This window comes from Saccoglossus kowalevskii, chromosome 11, assembly GCF_978046115.1.
Source record: "Saccoglossus kowalevskii chromosome 11, keSacKowa6.1, whole genome shotgun sequence".
Taxonomy (NCBI): domain Eukaryota; kingdom Metazoa; phylum Hemichordata; class Enteropneusta; family Harrimaniidae; genus Saccoglossus; species Saccoglossus kowalevskii.
The window spans coordinates 14,267,480-14,290,492 of NC_140651.1; the positions used below are offsets into that span (position 1 = coordinate 14,267,480).

General features: G+C 31.7%; 1 protein-coding gene across 1 annotated transcript in view; it reads left to right on the top strand.

Annotated features, from left to right (window-relative positions):
- Positions 1–23,013, top strand: part of LOC100369411 (biotin--protein ligase-like) — a 45,388-nt gene that overhangs the window by 1,515 nt on the left and 20,860 nt on the right. The window contains exons 2-3 of the mRNA XM_085504888.1: positions 19,472–19,793; positions 21,097–22,037. Coding sequence (XP_085361014.1) covers positions 19,472–19,793; positions 21,097–22,037 — 1,263 coding nt within the window. The remainder of the gene's footprint in view (positions 1–19,471; positions 19,794–21,096; positions 22,038–23,013) is intronic.

Genomic DNA, 23,013 nt, shown 5'->3' on the forward strand with positions numbered 1-23,013 from the left:
AATTTTCATTCTCAGTGAGGAGCCCAAATTTCTCAGTTGAAATAGACAATCTTAGGAACATTCATTTTAATTTCATGCATTTTATTCTGTCAAATTAGCATTGCAGGAATACTTGTTTTTTCAGAAAAGGAAAACTTACTTTTGTAATAATATAATTATTAATTATAATATAATTTCAAATGTACTATTAGTTATAAAATGTTTAATGGCTGTTGATTAGTAATAATTAATTCCAGAAACTATCAACAAACTGAATAAGCATACAGATAAAATAAAAATGAAAAAAAGTTTTCACATGGCCACAGGTTTTAAAAAGACAAAGTGAAAATTTTTTATAAATTAGATATGTAATGAATTTCCTAAAGCCATGTATTTTTTGATAAATTTCAAAATTATTGTTAAATCATTCAACAATCTGTTTAAAATTTGATGTATTGTAAGACATGAATTCAATTTTATTTTAGATATATAATTTTATTTTCACTATATATTTTTATTATTTTATAATTATTGTTATCATTATTATGTACATTGTACATCTTATTTTGTATTACTTTAACTGTCGCCACTTGTGGGCTTTCATGATTACCAAAATGCTTAAAATAATAAAATAAAATAAAGTAAAAAATAATTGAACACATATTTAAAATAAATAAATAAAGCCCAAACTAGGATCATAATAATTGTCAGATTGATCAATTAATTACTTCATGGTAACAAATTTTAACTTCTGTCATACTGTCAACTTACAAGCTTAAAGTACGTTCATAATTTTATCGAAATATAACAAATAAACAGTAAATATATCCATGCAATGTTTGACAAATATGAAAATGAAACAAAATCTATTCCCAGTGAATATGTTACACCAGATTGTAATTAGTACATACTCTGTCTTCGTGTTGACTTTTGAGACTGTTTCTGGGGCCCAATTGTATTTCAAGATTCATTCTGTGGTATAAGCTAGTATTACAGAAACTACTAGTACCTAAGTATGTATGTTTACAGTATCTGATTTACATGTGTACTGAAGGTCACTGAACTGTTGACATGTCAAATCAATTGTTAACTACTACTCTTACATCAGTCTTATAAATAACATAAAGTGATATGATCCATTATTTTTTTCCCTCAAAATATTTATATTCTGACCTTTTACATCAATAAATATATAGTATGAATAGGTATAATTTTTTAATCATGATAATAATATGAGGTTATTACGAGGATACTGCAAAGTAAACATGAAGACAGTACAGCCGGAGTATCGGCCGACACGCTGATGTTGATGCGGTTGTGTACTGTCTGAGTGCATACATCTTTTCCTCCCAGGAATACATCATGGGAATGTTAAAATCCAAAAAGTTTAGAAAAGAATCAGCGAACTTCTTTGTGTGGAGTCCTGTCAAACCCTGGTGGCAGCCATGTTTGTTTTTAGTATTAGAAGATGCTTACATGCATAATCATTCCATATTTGGAATTCGCATTTCCTAATATGGTAAGATGAAAATACCCTGTATAATACCGCAAAATTACGGCACGCTGTAACTTATATCGTTACCGTGACAGATGTATAATAATAACATAATAACTGAATATCATAAATTATTTAACGTTTTGTTAAATCATAAAGAGATAATTTATAATTCGTTTCTTTTCATATATATATATAATATGAAAAGGTACGAGTTCCTTCGAGTCTCCTTATCTATAACTAACTAATACGGCAAATGTTTGTACCTATCAGAGGTTAAAATTAAGGCCTTTCTACCTGTCCCAGATAGGACAGGTAAATAAATAAATTGCCTATCCCTGTGGACAGGTGAATAAAGATATCAAATTTTTACTAACTGACCAAATGGGGGTAGTCCTATGTTGTTAATATATAACAAAAAATTATAAAAAAAAAAATGATTTTGTGAAACTTATGAAATGAGGATGAGCCAAGAACTGATATTTTATTTCCATTAATATGTGGTAATTTATTTTTCTAGTGACAGGTACATCATTAATTGGAACAGGCACTTTCATTCTTGAATCTGTCCAATAGACAAGTAATTTAAATTTTTAATTTTAACCTCTGGATATATTAAAATAAAAAAGCATTACTGGTTACTGTAAAATATGTACTTGTCAAGGTGTTAAAAGCTGTTCAAATTGTATATTGTTATTTTACACAGCATGGTGGCATTTATATTTGCATGAATAGTATTTGTAGTTTCACTATGAGGCCTAATCAGTGGCTTCACAGTGTGACAAAGCTATGCTACCTGTCAAATAAACAATTTATTTCGCTGTTCTTGCCGTTCTTGACACGAACAATGTAATTACAACTAGAAAATTTCCTTTATACACTAGTACAGTACACTGTGTACAAAGTCTCCAAAGCTAATAACACTCTAGAGAGTGCGATTTAAAAATGAGTACCGTAAAATCTGTATTAGAAGCCGCATCTCTAATAGAAGTCGCACCCATTCTTTTCGAACAATTGAGAACCAAAAATTCATCATTACTCATATGTGTAGATGCTCTAATAGAAGCCGCATTCCCTCTGTTGCATTGTACCATTGCAATAGAAGTCGCAGCTAATACAGATTTTACAGTAAATGTTTTAAACAAAAAACAATGTGTTGCTAATTTATTATGCTTGACCGGTTGGTGAAAAGTGATGAATTAATTGAATATAAATGTATTTAATCATGCTTGTACAATCATAGACCTTAGAAAGAGTCTAAGGTCAATGGTACGATTAAGGGAGATAAAACACAGTGTAACTGTCTCACTTCTCTTAAAATATTGTCTGAGTTAAGAGCACAAGTGCAGTTTGAAATATGTCCATGGACGGTGTCACCAACAGGTGTACTGGCAAGTCTCACTAAATTACAATCAAGTAATTTGACCTTGAGTGACTTTTTCTGAAAATAGGAAAATGTTTTTCTCTTTTTTTTTCTTTTCTATTTGCATCTAAGATTAATTAATTAAATGATTAAATAATTTAAAAAATATTTTCAAATTATTTGTTTTTGCATGATAACCTCATTTAAACTAGATTCTTGAATATACCCCCCCCCCCCCCCCCCCGAGTGGCAGATAAATAGACTGGCATTACTGCAATGTTCAGACTGCATGCTGTATCCATGCAAGAATTCTTCTATTCCCTTTATGTTTATTTTCAGATTACCGTATCTTCCTCATGTAGGTACATGCTGGTTATGACCAGCTGTATCGATATAGGCCCTGGTGAGGCTATGCCGATATACGTGATGTTGTTTAACGTGATAAAATTTTCTGGGTGTTGTTCACACACCATTTGTTGTAATAATAATAATAATAATAATAATAATTTTTATTGTTATCTTATCCTCTATGGGACTTTGATAAAGGTATAGCAATGAAAAATAAAATGAAATAAAAAGAGTATAAAACAAAGTCATTAATAGAATATAATAAATTAAATTAAAGTAAATGTTTTTATTTTTTTATTCATTTGTTCGTTCATTTGTTCGTTCGTTCGTTCTTTTTTTTTCATTCGTTTGTTTGTTCATTCATTCCATTCATTCATTCCATGTATCACAGTGATAGAGGGACTACGGTGGTATTGATATAAACAGTATTGCAATCTGAGTAGTCTTATGCTTCTGACCGTCGCATCTCAATCATAATAATTCCAGGACTGATCAGTAGTATCTATACACGTTTTCTTATTTGATACGAGTTGTACAAATACATTTAAATTATTGACACAACAAATGCATCCGTTTTATTTTTACAAATATTTATATATTTAAAAAAAGAGGTTTCTTTTGGCCGATTGTGTATCAATGGAACGTTTTTAAATGATGTTATTGCGCCCTTTGATTGGATTAACTGCCATTGAAATTTATTAATATTTATAAAAATGCCGGAAATAGTATGTATTGTTGTGTCGATAGTATCAATATATTTATATTGATATATATCAGGTAGAAAGAACTCAACTCATAATTTGTGAGAAAATTGGTCTTAAATCACAAATTATTAGTTTATTATGTACAATCATGAAGCTATTGTCTCATTGCATCATGAAATAGCATTCTTTTGTGTGTTACAGTGACGCGTTTTGAGAAACTCTTCCGAATATTTCTCAAAAATCTTTGTTTGTAGAACAATTCCATAGAGCACAATGTAAAATTGCATTTTTGACACTTTTTAAAACCCAGATTTTTGAAATAATTGAGAGCAACAAAAAGCACCCCATTATTCACACAATATATGATTGTTTCAGTCTACGTCACCAGGCTACAATATGAGATATGGCATAATATCCCTGCCATGGAAACCTATGGTAAAAGCACTATAATACTGCCAAAATGGCCACTATCCACTAAAATATAACCATTTTCTTGAAAATAAAGCTGGCGACTCCAATTTGTTTTTAAGTCAATATCTTTAAATTCCCAGGAAGTACAATTTATTGGAAAATGAATAAATTGTGTGTATTTGAAATAATTAGTAGGCTTCCATAAAATGATCCCCTTAATGTCTGTTACACTATGGTGTTATCTTACGCTGTTGTTTACAAAATCCAGATAATAGTATAAAATATCGTCACCATACTACTTTTCGCACAAAACAAAAAAATATGTACAGCATATTAAAAAATTAAAATATTTTATTGCTGTGAAAAGGAATAAATTAAATAGCCATATAAAGAAATGGGGGTAATTACTTGAAAACAATTATCCAAAATAACTGAGTACACTTACTGCAGTATTATGTCAATTATACTGTTACATGTAAAGCATCCAGACCTTTCGATATTTTTCAAAACAGTGCTGTAATGTATGAACATTTAACAATTTCCATATTACATAACATCTGAAATTTATCTTTCAAAATGAAGCTCCCATAAAAATTTTTAAAAAAAGTCAAACATTCATAAAAAAAATGATTTTGTGGTCATTTTAATACCATAGTGAAAAAGTTGTGAAAAAGTCTCAAAATTTTGTTTAGTTACATATGGTAAAAAAAATGTAGTTATAAGATGAGCTGTTTGTTTGTCAAGAAATATTAGACATTCTGATAATTGTGATTCAATTTTTTTATTGAATAATGCTTTCACATGGCTTCCTGGAATTTTTTACTTTTTTTTAGCCAATTTTACTCTGAACAAATATTTTATACTGTGGAAAAATTTAAATGTTGATTACATGCATGTGTCATAATTAATAATTATGAAATACTTTTAAAACAAAACATTTTAATAAATCGTTCACCTCTATTTGATTAAATAATTAGCTTGAATATTTATGATCTGCCAAAAAAATAATTAGAATTCATTACACTAAAAAAAATGTAATGCTAACTACATACATAAATAATACTACTTTTATTTAGTTTGAAACTAAATGGTTTATAGTGTTAGGTGCTGCCTATACTAGTCATAAATAATTCGCAAAAAGACGCAGCGCAGCATCTGATTCAAGACAGATATTAGTTTCAACTTTTCTGTTTCCTATGATGTCTTTAGAATTAATGGCTTTTAAACTGAAATCAAAATGACCAATACAAAAGTATTTTTAAGGCACAGTGACTATTTTAAGTCATTGATATATTTTTTCACTGTTATTTATTTGTTTGATCCCATTAACATTAACAACGTGTACTTAACCCGATATCTAACACCACCGCTGTTCGTTGTACAGCTCATTATCTCCAGAGCGGTTCTACCCAGCTAAACAACCTTTCATGGGGGCTAATTTGCATATCGTGACCATTATTTTATTACTATAGAACTAATGAACATATCAATATCTTATTAGCATTTCTCTGGCCCAATATATTGGATAAAACATTACGGTAATTACTATTAAAGGGTGTACATGGTTATGTACATGATAACCATACATAGACAGCTGGTTATGTAATAAACAATGCTTAGTCAAAAAATATCATTTCTAGTTTTTTTATGTACTTTGCTCTGTGTTTACTCATTTTTTTTTAAGATTAGTAATACCTAGTCCTATAAATGATAGAATCTTATTTTTGTAGTAAAGTTGTTATGTCGGTTAGTTAATCTTTTCACCATCATACTTTCTCGCCCACATTTTTCTGCACTTTTTTCTTTATATTTTTCACTATTTTTTGGAACCAACAGACAAAATTTGGCTATTTTTGTACCAATCATCTGAGGGACTCTAAACAGGACTATTTTGTGAACTTCTGATGAAAAGAAGGTGGGGAAAAAATTAAGTTTTCCTAGAATAAGTTTTGGAATAAGTTAGGGTTTCAATATTTTTTAATAGCGTTACTCTTTCAATTGCAGTAACTTAAGGTGTCATGTTTATAACCATTGCTACTTGAGATAACGATGCATGTGATGACTGACAACACACATAATGGCTGTCATGATTCCACATACTGATGACATGCGTTCATGTCATGCAAAAAAATTCACACAGCTTTTGTCTGACTTCATGACCTTTTCAATGTACAGTGAAGCAACTCATGGACAATTGGATCTAACCTTAAATAGATTAGTTACGTTAGGACCACCCAAGCACTTGTTATTTTCAAACCACGAGTTCACTGAACCTCCTCTAAAGAGAAGATATTGACCTAATTCTGTTATTTGTTTACCTCAACCAACTTTTTGGTTTTCTAGCGATTTCTGCCTGCATAACAACTGTTGCTAAGGCCTGTAAATCTGTGTACTAAGCGAGTATCTTGGTATTTGACCCAGTATTACCCTCGTTGCCCGGCAACATTTACATTTGGTTTGATTTTTTTTTATTAGGAAGGACTTCCCTCTCTCAGTCTCAGTGTCACAACATCCCTGGTAACCTGGTTTCTTTATAGTGAAGTTAAGCACTTGGAGGAACATTGCTTAACATTTCCGGCATTTTATGTTCAAATACACACCTGTAATTTTTTTTTTGATGAAATCACAACATTTCTCAGTGTCAACACTAGGGGTTACCTAAATGCTCAGATATCTACAATGAGAGTACACACATGGGCAAGGTTTTTATAGTTTCTGTATGTTCATATTATTAAGTGATCCGGTTCCAGTATTAATGTGTTATTACAGATGAGGTATTTGTCTTTGTTAATACTATATTGTAATGATATTCTGAAGTTGGTGCATGGGAAATTATATTCGTGCATTAAATATATAATTTTAATTAAATCGTAAAGCATCTTTATGTGTTTGAATTCATTAGTGAATACCCGTTAATTGTGGGGTTTTTTATACAGCAAATCTGAATTTAAGATTCATGACAGTATTACATATGTGGTGAAAAAGTTACATTTTAAGTTTCACTGAATTATTTTTCTTTCTCTGCGTGTGTCTCTTTTTATGTAGACTAATTATAAACATTTTGTTTGTAGTTTTTTTAGTCCAAACAATTTTCCAATTTCTATTTTAGACGAATATATCATACATGCTTTGAGCAATTCACTTCAAACTTTATACACAGACAGTACATCATGGCATATGAACAAATGTAAATTGTACATACAGTGTATACACTTACATACATATACAATAATTTTGTCATCTGATCAAAGACAGTCATTTGCTGACAATTTTAATTGTTTTAAAAACATTTAATTAAATCATATAATGTGGAATACTTTATTTTCGCTGGAATTAATTTTCGCTGAAAAGGTTTTTTGGGCGTTTTGTATGGAATTTATTTTCACTGATTTTTGATGAGCTTAATGTGAAATATAGGAAAAAATGTATATTTGCTGGATTTTATTTTCACGGAATCATCCCTTCAGCGAAAATAGCGAAAATAAATTCCAAGTGAAAATAAAGTAAAATACAGTAATTTGACATGAATTTTGATTTGTAAATTCAATTCAAGATGGCCGACTGACAGCCATTTTGCTTTTGACTAATTCTTTTCCAGACAGTCATTCATATCTCATACATGCTTTTTGCAATTCACTTCGAATTTTATACCTATATAGCCCATCATGGCACACATATAATTATGTTGTCATCTTGATAAAAGACGGCCAATTGCAGAAAAAACATCAAAATGTGGTCTTTTGATATATCCAGAACCAGACCTTAGGCATGTGTTGTCTGATTTTCTTCAAACTTGGTGGAAGGAGTAACCTGAGGTCGATGCTTGTCATCTTGATTTGTAAAGTCTAATCAAGATGGCTACTGCATCATCATATGATTTATATGCGTAAAATAGCAATGTAAAAAATGTTTACTATGCGTACAACTTGGAGCTAGATTATTTCAATGTGTATGGTTTTGAGATTGAACACAGAGCTTGTTCTTTGGTTATTTTATGAGTCACAATGATTATGAATAGAAACCTTTATACTAATAATTTGTGCTATGCTGTTTTCTTGCTATAAACATGTTATCATTCATTGTCAGATGCATAACACATGTATCACCATAGTGAAAAATACCACGAAATGCAGGTTTATGGTTGATGCTATATTCTACATCACACACCTAAACTCCACAATTACTCACTTTATAAAAAAACAGAATTCTATATGCTTATGGTCATTAAGATAAAGTACACAACAGGAACTGTCCATTGAAAAATGCTTGTTTTATCTGCTTTTAGCTCTTCCCCTTTAGAAATAATGGTTTGACCCTCATATGGCTTGTCCTAAAGTACACAACAGGGACTGTGCATTGAAAAAGGCTTGTTTTATCTGCTTTTAGCTCTTCCCCTTTAGAAATAATGGTCTGACCCTCATATGGCTTGTCCTAAAGTACACAACAGGGACTGTGCATTTCAAAATGCTCGTTTTATCTGCTTTTAGCTCTTCCCCTTTAGAAATAATGGTCTGACCCTCATATGGCTTGTCCTAAAGTACACAACAGGGACTGTGCATTTCAAAATGCTTGTTTTATCTGCTTTTAGCTCTTCCCCTTTAGAAATAATGGTCTGATCCTAATATGGCTTGTCCTAAATCTAGATTCAACTAAAATCAAAGGCAGTGCCTTAGAGAACTTGGATAAACATAAACTTGAACATGACCTTAGCTAAATATGCTGCGCTTAATAATGTCATCTCTCACATTGATCAATTTCACGCATAATTTATTATTATTATTCTCATTTACGCCTTCTGTGTTGGCCAACAAAAAATATAATTTCCATATACATCATGTGGGGTGACGTTTGAAAAAAATATTATTTCGTACTTAGTGGCTTAAATATATAAATTGTGTGCTTGAAGAATGCACATTGGTAATCAATTTAAAAAATTAAAAACAGAGAAGTTTATTGTCAATATCATGTCTCAGTTAAAAGTAATTTTTTGTGTGTAGCATATATCATGATTTGTAAAAAGCTAAATTTTCTTGAAAAAACTTTAAATATGTTCAATCCTGGTATATAAATATACCCCACTGAGTAGGCGGTGACAGTGAAATATTTCTTGGCTTGTTAGAAATTAACTTCATGGGCTTAGAGCACTTAGATAAAAGCAAGTGTTTATAGTTTTAGTCCATCCCCTGTACTCTGGCATTATTAAAAAATAATGAGATGCCGTGATTAAATTTACCAAGCGTCAAAGTACATGAAGTATGTTAAATGAGTCAAGAGTTTATCTCCCAAAGAATGCTGCTCGAATTAATATCTCTCTGTAAACACATCAAAAGTATTTTGTAATCTTATGAAAAGTTGAATGATTAAAGATTTAGAATTCTTGAATTTACTGTTATTAGAATTTTGTATACATTTTTTGAGATCCATATTGAACACGGTGACGCACTTTGAGTGTGAATAGATTTTACTTGTTAGCGTACAATGAAATATTTTGATTATACATGTACATGTATTTGCAATTTTACCTTGTCCATGTCATTGTATTTGTAGATGAAGGTCAAGGTATGCGAGGAGAAAATGTCTTTCCTCGTTGTTGCTGTCATCTTCATCTCCTCGTAAACTTTTTATCTGATTTTTTTCAAACTTGGATATTATATTGATCAGTTTGTGCTCTTGGCCAAGCTTGATTTTGGTTTGTATTCTATTTATATTTTTCAAGATAATCATTAAATTTCACCTAAAATTGTCTTCTTGTGGTTACAATAACACAATCAATTTGTAACTGATCATCTTCAAATTTGGAAATCGTATCACTCCTTATGAAATGTCAATCAATACATGGTTTTCCGTTCAGCTGCGCGATCTCATGAGTTGCGTAAAAGACGCATGCCGAACATCTGCGGCAAAAATCGAACGATTTAATTTTGAACTCGATTTTTTTTATTTCGTAGCTCACATCGAAAGGCCGATCTTTGACAGGGGAATATTGCGTTTGAATACCCTTACTTCATTGAAATTGACCATCATCAAATGTGTACAGCACATTATTATTAAGCATGGAAATATCCCTAACATACTTTCGCATTTGTTAAATCCACACGATGTTTGACGCGACTACGATGCTATGATCTTTGTTTGTCTTGTTTTTACGTTCGATTTCACGCAAACCGCGGGATCTTGCAGTGAATGGAAAATGGTCTATTTCAATTTTGCACAGAATGAAGTCATTCAACTGCTGATGAGAACCGCATGTTAGTGATATGGTCTCCAAGATCTGTTTATTTGATTAATAGTATACTAAAAATGTGACAAGTACAGGGTTTCCCCACCTTTTTGAATCTGACTAGTATTTTATTTTGCTTATACTATATATATTACTGCACTATTTGGAAACTTTAGGGTTGTGTTTTAATTGGAGTTTAATTAAACTCAATTACAATGCAATTCAATGTAGAATTGCGTTTTACTTAAGTTTAATTAAATAAAAGTTGAATATCCCGAAGCTTAGGTTTAGGTACAATTATTTTAATATTAATATAAATTGAATCATACCTTCCCCCTTTACTAAACCTAAGCTACGCAAACGTGACTTAAATTTGAATAAATATTAATATAAATTATGAAAATAGTGAGGGTTGTTACAATGTAGGTCCTGTCGCCACAAGTCGGTGAAAATTTAAATTGAAGTCGTCACAACGTTGGTACCACATACATACATACATACGCGCGCACACACTACAATATAATTAATGTATAATGGATTGACGACACAGCATTGTGAAATTGTGAACTATTTAAATGAATAAAAATAAAACAAACTTTAATTGGTAAATACTTATAGGAAGTTAATTTTATATTACAGTATAATATATTTATAAGTTGCCTCCAATTACAGTCAAATGGTTCATTGATCTGTTCATGTCTTGCACTCAAGGTGACCCCTCCATCCATGGATTATATTGTAAAAACCAAACTGCTTCGATTAATTAAACAAGAGCCACACTTTGTAGCAGTGATTATTTCCTAGGATCCTTAATCACAATGATGACTAATTTTTCAAAATGTTATTTTTAAGAAAATCTTATTAAAATAAAATCTTAGTTCATGTTTTTTTATTATTTTTAATATTCTTTTTTATATATATAATTAATGTTTTTATATAATGTCTTTTGGACACTTACTTTGAGTGTTCATTGATATAGGCCATTCTTCTACCAAATTTCACTGTTTGCTATTTGTGGATTAAACACCATCTCAGTTTCATTGAATTACAAAAACGCAACTTTAGTTAGTTTTCACACATTTAATGAGATGCAAATGTATTACTATCTCCCCAACTTTGTGTTTTTTCGAAAGAGAGATATTGCATCTCTCCTGAGAATAAACTTTGGCATTTCTCAAGTGAACAAACTGATATCAACAGGCAATGTACTGAATGTGAAATGAGATGTGTTGTGTCAATAATCACTGCTAGGAGTCAATCACTGATTTGAGTCATTAATCACTGATTTGAGTCATTAATCACTGATTTGAGTCCATTAATCATTGATTTAAATTAATAATCACTGACTTGAGTCACAAATCACTGATTTAAATTAATAATCACAGATTTGGGTCATTAACCTCTGATTTTAGTCATTTACCACTGATTTGAGTCATTAATCACTGATTTCAATTAATAATCACTGATATCAGTCAATATTCAATGATATTAGTCAATGATCACTGCTAGGAGTCAATCAAAGATTTGATTCATTAACCACTGATTTTAGTCATTAATCACTGAGTTGAGTCACTAATCACTGATTTAAATTAATAATCATAGATTTGGGTCATTAATCTCTGATTTGAGTCATTAACCACTGATTTGAGTCATTAACCACTGATTTGAGTCAGTAATCACTGATTTGAATTAGTAATCACTGATATCAGTCAATATTCAATGATATTAGTCAATGATCACTGCTAGGAGTCAATCAAAGATTTGATTCATTAACCACTGATTTGATTTAACCACTGATTTGAGTCATTGATCACTGATTTGAATTAATAATCACTGATATCAGTCAATATTCAATGATATTAGTCAATGATCACTGCTAGGAGTCAATCAAAGATTTGATTCATTAACCACTGATTTTAGTCATTAATCACTGATTTTAGTCATTAATCACTGATTTAAATTAATAATCACTGAGTTGAGTCACTAATCACTGATTTAAATTAATAATCATAGATTTGGGTCATTAACCTCTGATTTGAGTCATTAATTAACCACTGATTTGAGTCACTAATCACTGATTTAATTTAATAATCATAGATTTGGGTCATTAACCACTGATTTGAGTCATTGATCACTGATTTGAATTAATAATCACTGATATCAGTCCATATTCAATGATATTAGTCAATGATCATTGCTAGGAGTCAATCAAAGATTTGATTCATTAATCACTGATTTGATTCATTAATCACTGATTTGAGTCATTACAATTGTAGAGGTGTTGCTAGCAAATCCTATTTTTGTAGCATTATATAGTACAAAGCTGATTGAAGAAAAGCATAGTGTTAGTGTTATTAATAATCACTGATTTGAATTAATAATCACTGATTTTAATCATTAATTACTGATTTTGATTAACAATCACAGAACTCAACCTTATATAGTAAACAGTGTTTATAGCAACCTCCCAAAAATTCCCCCACACAGATAAGTGTTCTTTATATGAAGATTGTGTAATTAATTATTGAAAAATAATATTCCAATAATTTCCTTGTTTAAATTGTATTTTGTCAACATTTCATGTATTTGAAAAAATAAATAAAAATTAAATGTCAATGCAGAGGATAATTAATGTGAATTGCTGAACATCTTTCATCATGTTGACCTTTGTACACAGTGTTAAAAGGGTGATCGCATTAGACTGGTGGCTTTTAATATAAAGGTCACATACATGTGAATTACGCTGGGACTAATCAAAGATGGTCTCTATGGGCAGGTGGTCTTTCTTGACTAACACAGGTTTGGATGTATTTGTTGATGATATGGGGTTCCATTTTCGATATACTTATAAATGTACTCCATTCCTTAAGTTGGAAATTAATAGTTTGTGATTTGGCTATAGTGTACTGGTCTCTGAATCATTTTGGATTATATGACTGTATGGAAAAATGAGTTAAAATACAGCAATAAAGTGTGGTTACTAGTAATTCAACATCAAAAATCTGATCCAAGATTGTTTTCCAACCCTTATATACTAATAGATTTCTTCCAAAAAAACAGCTTAAAAATATGACATTATAAGAAAAAAACACACCAATGAAGCAGTTTTTAAAAATTATGGAATCCACCTTTCTGTAGTGAATACCATAGTGGTAACTACTTGTAAGTGACCTAATAGAAACATCAATTACAAGCTTTGGCAGAGAACTAATGGGTCCCACCTTGCATATCTCTTGATACATCCAGCTCATTACTACTATCTGTTATACCAGTAGTCAACAATTTCTCAAAATTCATTAGTAAATAATGAAATTTATTAACTATCTTCCAGAAAAATAATGATAATCATACAAAAGGAAACAAAAAGCTCCAAATTCTGTCTGGTATTAAGACTGGCCTCAATGAGTTCTGTAAATAAAATGAAATAAAGAATAATGTATTTATGTTGATACATGAATAATAATGTACTTGTCTGAACTTTTGTCTGTGGTTTTGGTCTCACCAACGATTTGAAATCTTATAAAACCATACTCTGAGATTGAATAAATACTCTAGAAGAAAATTGTAAAAAAATCTGGAAATTGATTTGTGTGCTTGTTCTCAATAATGAAGTTACAGGCCCAGTACACAATGCTAAATATCAAGTATCATTACTAATGTTTGTTATAGTCAACAACTTCTCAAAATTCATCTATAAATAATAATATTTATTAACTTTCTCCCAGAAAAATAATAATAGTCATACATGAAACAACAAAAACAAAAAGCTCCAAGACTTGCATTAATGAATTGGGAAGGGAAGTGACATAGGTTTTTAGCTCATAATGGAAAAATTTATCTCTTGCACTACTGGTTCTAAAATTATTTATATGAATTTCTGCTTTGTTAAATAAATACAGTCACATAGTCCTGTATGCTGGGCAATTAATATCAAAGTGTTGTTTATCTTCAACTTTGTTTTGTGTACATTAGTCACATGTTTTAGAAATGAAACTCTAAATCCTCTGTTAGGTCAATTTTTGCATGGGAGGGAACTCGGGTGGAGGGGAGAACCATCAAACTTTTGAAAAAAATTGCTGCTGGAGGAAATCTCAAATAGAATGTATTTCTAGAAATAAAATGTATAGAACTAGAAATACAAGGTGGTTTGTACTTGCAATATATATAGAAAATGGTAGTTCTTTATAGTAAGGTGTTTCTATGGTCAAAATAATTTTGATTATAATGGTTCAGTATAACATATAGTTATATGCACTAAAATTCTTCAACAAAGCTACATGTCCCTTGAGCAAATTTTCCTGAATACACAGAATTTACAAAATCCTAATTTAGCTAAAATGCTAACAACTTACTTTCTTATAAATTAGCGACATCTTGAATTAGCTTTATAAATTAGTGTACTGTAAAGAGGTCAATTATTCACTGGGTTTTAATTTTATAATAGTTAATTTCGCTGACTGAAAAATGCGCTAAATTAAAACCCAGTGAAAATGTAAAATTGAGCATAGAACACATTATCTATCTAAACCATGAATTTAAAACCTACTGAGTATGCCTGAAATGGCAAATCAGCGAAATTTAAACCTAGCGATAATTAGTCATTTTACAGTAATATAACATTCTAGCTAAAAAGGCACGTTTTACATACAGTACACTGTACTGATGGAAATACAGTTGTAGAAAGAGACTGTACTTACCAAATTACATGTACAATGTAAATATATATATAAGTGCACATGTTGTGTGTTTGTTAAAACAGTAAACATGACCCTATGGTGTGATATGATTGCACATTTCGTAGTCAAAACTATCTGCATATTGACATCAGATATCCATTTAGCTTTGTTCACTATTTCTCTGTATTCCTTGTTATTCCATTATCCACTGTATAGTGTAAATCAATAAATTTATGCCCAATTGTTGCTGCTGGGTATTTTGATGCATTTTATACAGACTATTTACTAATTGTCTTCACCAAAACCGCTGCTCTTCAGAGATAGTGTTAGAAATAACTATAAAATTTCACGACTGACTCTGACTCATCGAATTCACCTCTCGCCGAATAAAACGGGTTTGTAGCGTTTTTGTTGATACATAGTTGTTGATAACAAAGTCGGTGACAGTGTATACTCATAAAATACTATGGACCTTTGACTAGAGTTAATTGGATGTTGCCTTTAGGCTTGGCGTGCCGCGAGTTTTTTAGTTATTAGTTGAAACTAGGTTCTGTGGCGCCAAATTTGTTAGCGTATCGGTTGTTAGGTGACTGCATCTAGCAACACCAGTTAGACTTTAATAATAGGACTGAACTTTGTTAACCTGAAAAAAGTTGTGCCACCACCTGTCACAATAAAGGTTGATTTTAAAATGAGGAAAAATTATATTTCCTGTATATTGATTCCTCTATTAAAGCCAAGCTTGCTGAGATTGCTAGCATTTTCTGTGTATTCCTTTATTTCACTCAATTACACTCCATTAATTAACTGAGATGGTATTCCTGGATTGAAGATGACCTTTATGAGTGAAGATAACCTCAACAAGTCAAATTGTTACACGTGTATCATTGTTAAGATCACAGCTAGATTAAATACCATTGTAGTTCATTCACCTTGTCTCGTATATGTGAACGTTCTCCAGTTGCGTGACTATGGGACTATGATTGTGAAGTGTAACCTATCTAAACAAAACACTCTAGTCTTTCATACTTTCAACTTCTTCTTGAAAACTACAATTCTTATTGCTTCAATACTTGGTGTATACTTTGGGCAGACCCATCTTTGATTTGTTCATTTTGTGATGATATCTTCAATTTTCTAATTTTGATGAAAATTTTTGTCATTTTTGGTAAAGAGATATTTTCAACTTCTTGTTGAAAACCACAAGTCTGATTGCTTTTATATTACATATATAGGTACTATATATTATATATATAGGTACTACATGTGGACCTCTCTCAAATTTGTTCATTTCGTGGTGATATCTTCAATTCTCTAATTTTGGTGAATATTTTTGTCATTTTTGGTAAAAAGTGATATTTTCGACTTCTCGTTAAAAACTGCAAGTCTGATTGCTTTAATACTATACATATTGTTCATTTTCTAATGATATTTTCAGTTCTTTAATTGAAATGTGCATTGCTAACAGTGGAGCTATCTCAGTCGACAGGCTGCTTGTTGAGCGATTTTGAAGCTTACAAAAATTATATTTATTCGATGGAATAATGAGAATTCTACACTTCTATCGGTATCGTTAACATAAACAGTCTAAAAGAGTTCTTAAGTATAGAAAGATAATAAATAAAGAAAATTGGTTGTTTTTTTATGTGTAATGAGATTAGGGAATGTTTCTATAGCAACACCTTCAATCTGATGAGCTATCTTATTAGTGGTAAACCACATTTTGTTTCCATAGCAACATCCATCATTACACTAATACTTCAGCATTTTTGCAGTTAATTTGTGTTGTTATTCGCAGTGCTCGTTAATTGGTTTGAAACAACTGAAAACCAGTTGCTTTTGTGAAACTCTGCTAATGCATCTTTTATGTTTATGCAATTTATAAACATCTTCTATACAAGATGTACATTACCAATTTGTGTGTCCCAAGAAACAATTCTGAGCTAGCTATACATTTCTACATGACCCATGGTGCATGTTCATGTTCAAGTTCGGGGAATATTGCTCACAGAGTGAATGACATCATGGACAAGGACAAGGACAAGGACATGAACATAAGGCCAGACTTTTTTTTTTAGCTCCGCTGTCGACTTTGTCGAGCGGAGCTTATCATATGAGTGATTGTCCGTCTCCGTCGTCGTCGTCCGTGTTTTACTTTTTCGACTTCTTCTTGAAAACTACAAGCCTGAATGCTTTGATACTTGGTGTATATGTACCTTGGGTAGACCTCTCTCAGATTTGTTCATTTCATGATGATATCTTCAATTCTCTAATTTTGGTGAATATTTTTGTCATTTTTAGTAAAAAGTGATATTTTCGACTTCTTGTTGAAAACCGCAAGTGCAATTGCTTTGATATTACATATATAGGTACTACATGTGGACCTCTCTCAGATTTGTTCATTTTGTAATGATATCTTTAATTCTCTAATTTTGGTGAATATTTTTGTCATTTTTGGTAAAAAGTGATATTTTCGACTTCTTTTTGAAAACCGCAAGTCCAATTGCTTTGATATTACATATATAGGTACTACATGTCGACCTCTCTCAGATTTGTTCATTTTGTAATGATATCTTCAATTCTCTAATTTTGGTGAATATTTTTGTAATTTTTGGTAAAAAGTGATATTTTCGACTTCTTGTTGAAAACCGCAAGTCCAATTGCTTTGATATTACATATATAGGTACTACATGTGGACCTCTCTCAGATTTGTTCATTTTGTAATGATATCTTCAATTCTCTAATTTTGGTGAATATTTTTGTAATTTTTGGTAAAAAGTGATATTTTCGACTTCTTGTTGAAAACCGCAAGTCCAATTGCTTTGATATTACATATATAGGTACTACATGTGGACCTCTCTCAGATTTGTTCATTTTGTAATGATATCTTTAATTCTCTAATTTTGGTGAATATTTTTGTAATTTTTGGTAAAAAGTGATATTTTCGACTTGTTGAAAACCGCAAGTCCAATTGCTTTGATATTACATATATAGGTACTACATGTGGACCTCTCTCAGATTTGTTCATTTCATAATGATATCTTTAATTCTCTAATTTTGATGAATATTTTTGTAATTTTGGGTAAAAAGTGATATTTTCGACTTCTTGTTGAAAACCGCAAGTCCAATTGCTTTGATATATTATACATATAGGTACTACATGTGGACCTCTCTCAGATTTGTTCGTTTTCTAATGATACCTTCTGTTCTTTAATTGCCATGTGCATTGCTAACAGCGGAGCTATCTCAGCCGACAGGCTGCTTGTTTATTCCTTGTTTCTCGAGTTTTTATAAGGCATTTTTTTTTTAAGGAGGGCGTAAAAAAAAATAAAATTAATTCTTTTTTTCCATTAGATTTGTGTGATTCTCAAAGAATTGTAAGTGAGATCATTGATCAGAGAAGAAATGAAATAAAATGTTATTCCATGTATAACCTTGTTTCTCATCTGCGCGAGACTTCGGTACTTTGATGAAGATAAAAATCATTTTTTTAGCAATTTTTTGCACTAACAAGTCGGCGGGCGCGAGAAATTACGCTGAAATAAAATTTTATTTTTATTTCATTTTCGGCTCACATGAACATAGACCATGGATTACGTATGAATGGATGTCTAGCTTTATGAGAAAAAAAAAATTATCACCTAAATTATGGTGAAACTTTTCAAAATTGTTAATAAAAAGAAAACTTTGAGCAAACTATCTTTCTTAGAAAGTAACCAAAGTTGATATTGCTACTCATTAATTTTTTTTTCTTCTAAAATCTATGTTGATTTTTTCTCTACAAATTGTTTGATTATGGTCTTTCCAAAGTGCTTTGCAATCGTTATAGTATACAAGCACGATTATGACTTAATATTGCAAAAAAAAACAAATTCTCGGGGGCGGACATCCAGGCATTTTCTTCGCATGACAACCATCACGGTGAAAACAAAGGCCGAAAACTCTCAGAAAATGGTACTTTGGAATGGTTATTGAGACTCCCCTGAACAGTGTAACAAGATTACCCCTGCGCGTGTAACGCATATAAATTTAATTGTTTAGGATTACTTCAAAGTTGAGTTCCTGTTGTTTTCTCGAATTTTCACCAGCTCTTCGCTCGGCGTTTCGCGTTTCTCAGCAGCACGTGCGGACCCCATATAAATACATGGTACAGTGGTTCGCGTCTTAGCAACGTGGAACGTCTTGTGGCGTAGCTCCACCCCCGAAGATAGCCTGACAACTCAGTTATGAAGTGCTCCCTCTATTGACCACATTTATTTTGATTTTGTCTCTCAGCAAGCAGTAAACCTCACGGAAGATTGGACGTCATTCATTGGTACTTCTATATCGCTACAAGTGCCCAATGCTAAACATACGCTAGTACTAATTGAAGCCAACCTACCGCGCAAAGGAAAATATGGAAAACCCCTGTACCCGGATATTCCTTCAGACAAAGCGGTTAAGTTGTCTGAGTTATCTACGCCTCTTGCATGGAAAGCTGGTCAGCCATTTGGATTGCTGGTACAATCGCGTTTAGACGATTTTAGTGAAATTGGAATGGCGTTTCTTGAAGGTATCTTACAACTGGATGATGGTCTTCAAGTTGAACAAATGATGAGTAAGTCAATGATTTCTTTTGAGTAAGTCAATGATTTCTTTTGAGTAAGTCAATGATTTCTTATGAGTGAGTCAATGATTTCTTATGAGTGAGTCCATGATTTCTCATGAGTAAGCCAATGATTTCTGATGAGTAAGTCAATGATTTCTTAAGAGTAAGTCAATGATTTCTTAATTAAAGTCATTCACAGGCATTTGACCTACCAGTAATAAAAAGGGGCAAAAAATTCATCACAATATTTTTGTTTGTGTCACATACCGGTAATTATCGATTTCGACATATGTCATCAGTTTTTTTTTATGGTTTACCTAATGAGCAATACTGAGAAACTGACTGAAAATATGTCTATAAGAATTTATGATGAAACATTATTTCATTAAAAAACAAAAAGTATTCATCAACAGAATTTCTAATAATTTGTGACAACCATCAGTATCAGCATAAAACTTCAGGTAAACCAAAATTAATTTAAACTTGCTATCAAAATTACTCAAGTTGGGTTAATGATGCATTTCAGTTTTGTTCAAAATGGCTGACTGGTGACCATTTTTTTATGAGTATTTTTTCCTGTTTTCTCAGATATACTTTCACAGATTTTGTTAAAGTTTAGTACAAAAAGGCAAGACGAAATGGGTTGCATGTTCTCTTTAGCTATTTTTGGATTCAGGGAAAGTTTAATTAATTGTCAGGTAAATCTATAAGAAAAACTAAAATCACAAATTTTTAGCATGTCATATATACTGTTTCCCTGGCATGTCTGGTCTGGTCTGGTCTGGTTTCATTCAAACTTGGTATGAACAACACTCATGATTTTGATTTGATTTGATTTGATTTGATTATAATATAACATAATTTTAATACACTACTATTACATCAGAGGTTACAGTGTGGTATTTTAAACACATCAGTACAACAAATGGAAGAATCTCTTCAACCATTTCTCAGATATGTCTTGGCAGAGTTTGTTTAAAGTTGTTACTTAGACATAAAGCAACACAATTCTCACACTGTACCATGGGTGTCTTGTGACTTAAACAAGTATGTAAAATGAGTTCATTGTTTATGAACAAAATTTGTACACATTAATGCTTTACTAGAGGTTCCAGCGAACTTTATTATTAAATCAATGTTTTGCACCATTTTATTTCCATAAATTTTTCATAATATCAATTCTGTAATTTTCATAAATTATTAATAATTTGGGATGAAATAAAATGTTTAAGATTTAATAAGTAATAAATGGGATGCAAATTTGTTGTATTGCATACACTCATTGATAAGTTTCATTTTGTTTGATTCACAGGTGTCGGCATTGAAGGTCATGCATTCACATTACTTGAATATCTACCGGGGAGACAGCGATCACCATGTACTATTAAGGGGGAGAAAAGTCGGAGGCGGAGATCCAAGCTTATGGAAGAATCTCGGAGGGAAGGCTCGCAACTATCGAACCATACCACGTCTGCAACCTCACCCACTGGAAATAGCACCTTGTCACTATCACCTCAGTCAGCGGGACCACAGAAACATCTCCGCAGGCGACACTCCCCGCTGTTTTTGAGAAAGATGGAAGAAAAACAACGCTCACAGGAGTCATCACCAATGTCTAGTACAGCCACATCTCGTAGAGGATCGCAGGACTCTATGTCATCAGGTATTGAATTCTTGATGGACACATCGCATGACAGTACGGGATCCGCAGACGTCAACGCTATGTCAAGCATTACAAAAAGGAAGGGAATTCAGAAGCCACCTAACGTACTGGTGTTCACAGATGACAAATCAACAAACAAAAAACTATCGCAAGTGAAAAGTATGTTAGATATGTGTCTTGAACGGAACTGCTACACTGTGTACAATATTAACAGCAGTAAGCTCGTCTCACACCCATGGATTGACAATACTGTTGCGTTAATCATCGCAACACAGGTGGAGCTCTCAGACAACGTGAGGGACATCTTGATGAGATACCTTTACAGGGGAGGACGAGTACTCAGCCTGTGTGGCCATTTTCATGTGGGACTCAAAATGGAACTTAACCCAGACAGAACACTTGTTGAAAATATTGTATATAATTCAATAGACAATAGCCAAACTATGAACTTGGCAGTGAATTGTACGCGATATAGCTATAGACTTTCTAACATAGCGGGTCACAACGTACATGTGTTAGGTACGATGCAAGATAAACCCGTACTCTTACATGTGAATGTCGGCGAGAGTGGAATAGCCGTTCTTTCTCAGGTAAATTATAAATGATTATACATAGAGATGCATGATACATGTAAGTAAATTATCATTTCACTAGAGAAACAATTGCAATTGTCATATCGAAAAATTTAGTGTGTTTATATGGTACTAGAAAACACACCTAGAAAATCTACTAGATTGTGAAGAAAATCATCAATAATATTAATTTTTTTAGTGCCAAAGTCAACTTTTGTTATCAATGTTTTTTTTTTCAAAATTTTGATCAGGATGTGTAGCCAATAAAAAATTAAGTCCATTTATGCAAAAAAAAAATAGAAAAAATACATGAAAAAAATAAAATGATGTAACAAAATTAGGTTGCGCAAAGGTTAAATTTAAAAAAAAACAATAACGTGCAATGATTTGATTATATGTGTATAGTTGTAGTAGATATCTACGTACATGGCATACAGAGCCCAATGCCAAGATCTCACTGAATCACAAAACTTTGTCTCCAAATAGAGTTCCATTCTCGCTTGTCATTATGTTGATTGTTCCAGTTGCTATGGTTAGTTACACACATCAGTGGAACAGTAGATGTGATGACGAAATAGATTGGAACACTATTCAGTATCAGTTTACATGAGTTTTGGATGGCGCAGGTTTTAAAAAAATAGGTGAAAAAAAATATTGAAATTTTTCGCATTCATACAGGACCTTACAGTATGTATATAGCCATTCACATCGCTGACTTTGTGTTTGAATGAATGCGGAGCTTGACTTATAAGAACTTGTCTATTTTGTTACATTTGGTTCTCAAAGGCACCGACCATGAAAAATATATTGGGGCAGTTTTTTTTAGATGTTCCTTTCTCTACATTTTCAATCACCTGACAAAAAAACAATAAAAAAAAAAAAAAAAAATTCATCTCTGGTCAGCATGCATCTGTTCAACAACACTAGACCTGTATTTTGTATTCATGGTGTGAAACCTATATCTAAATTCTGTGAAATCTTACTTAACTTTAAC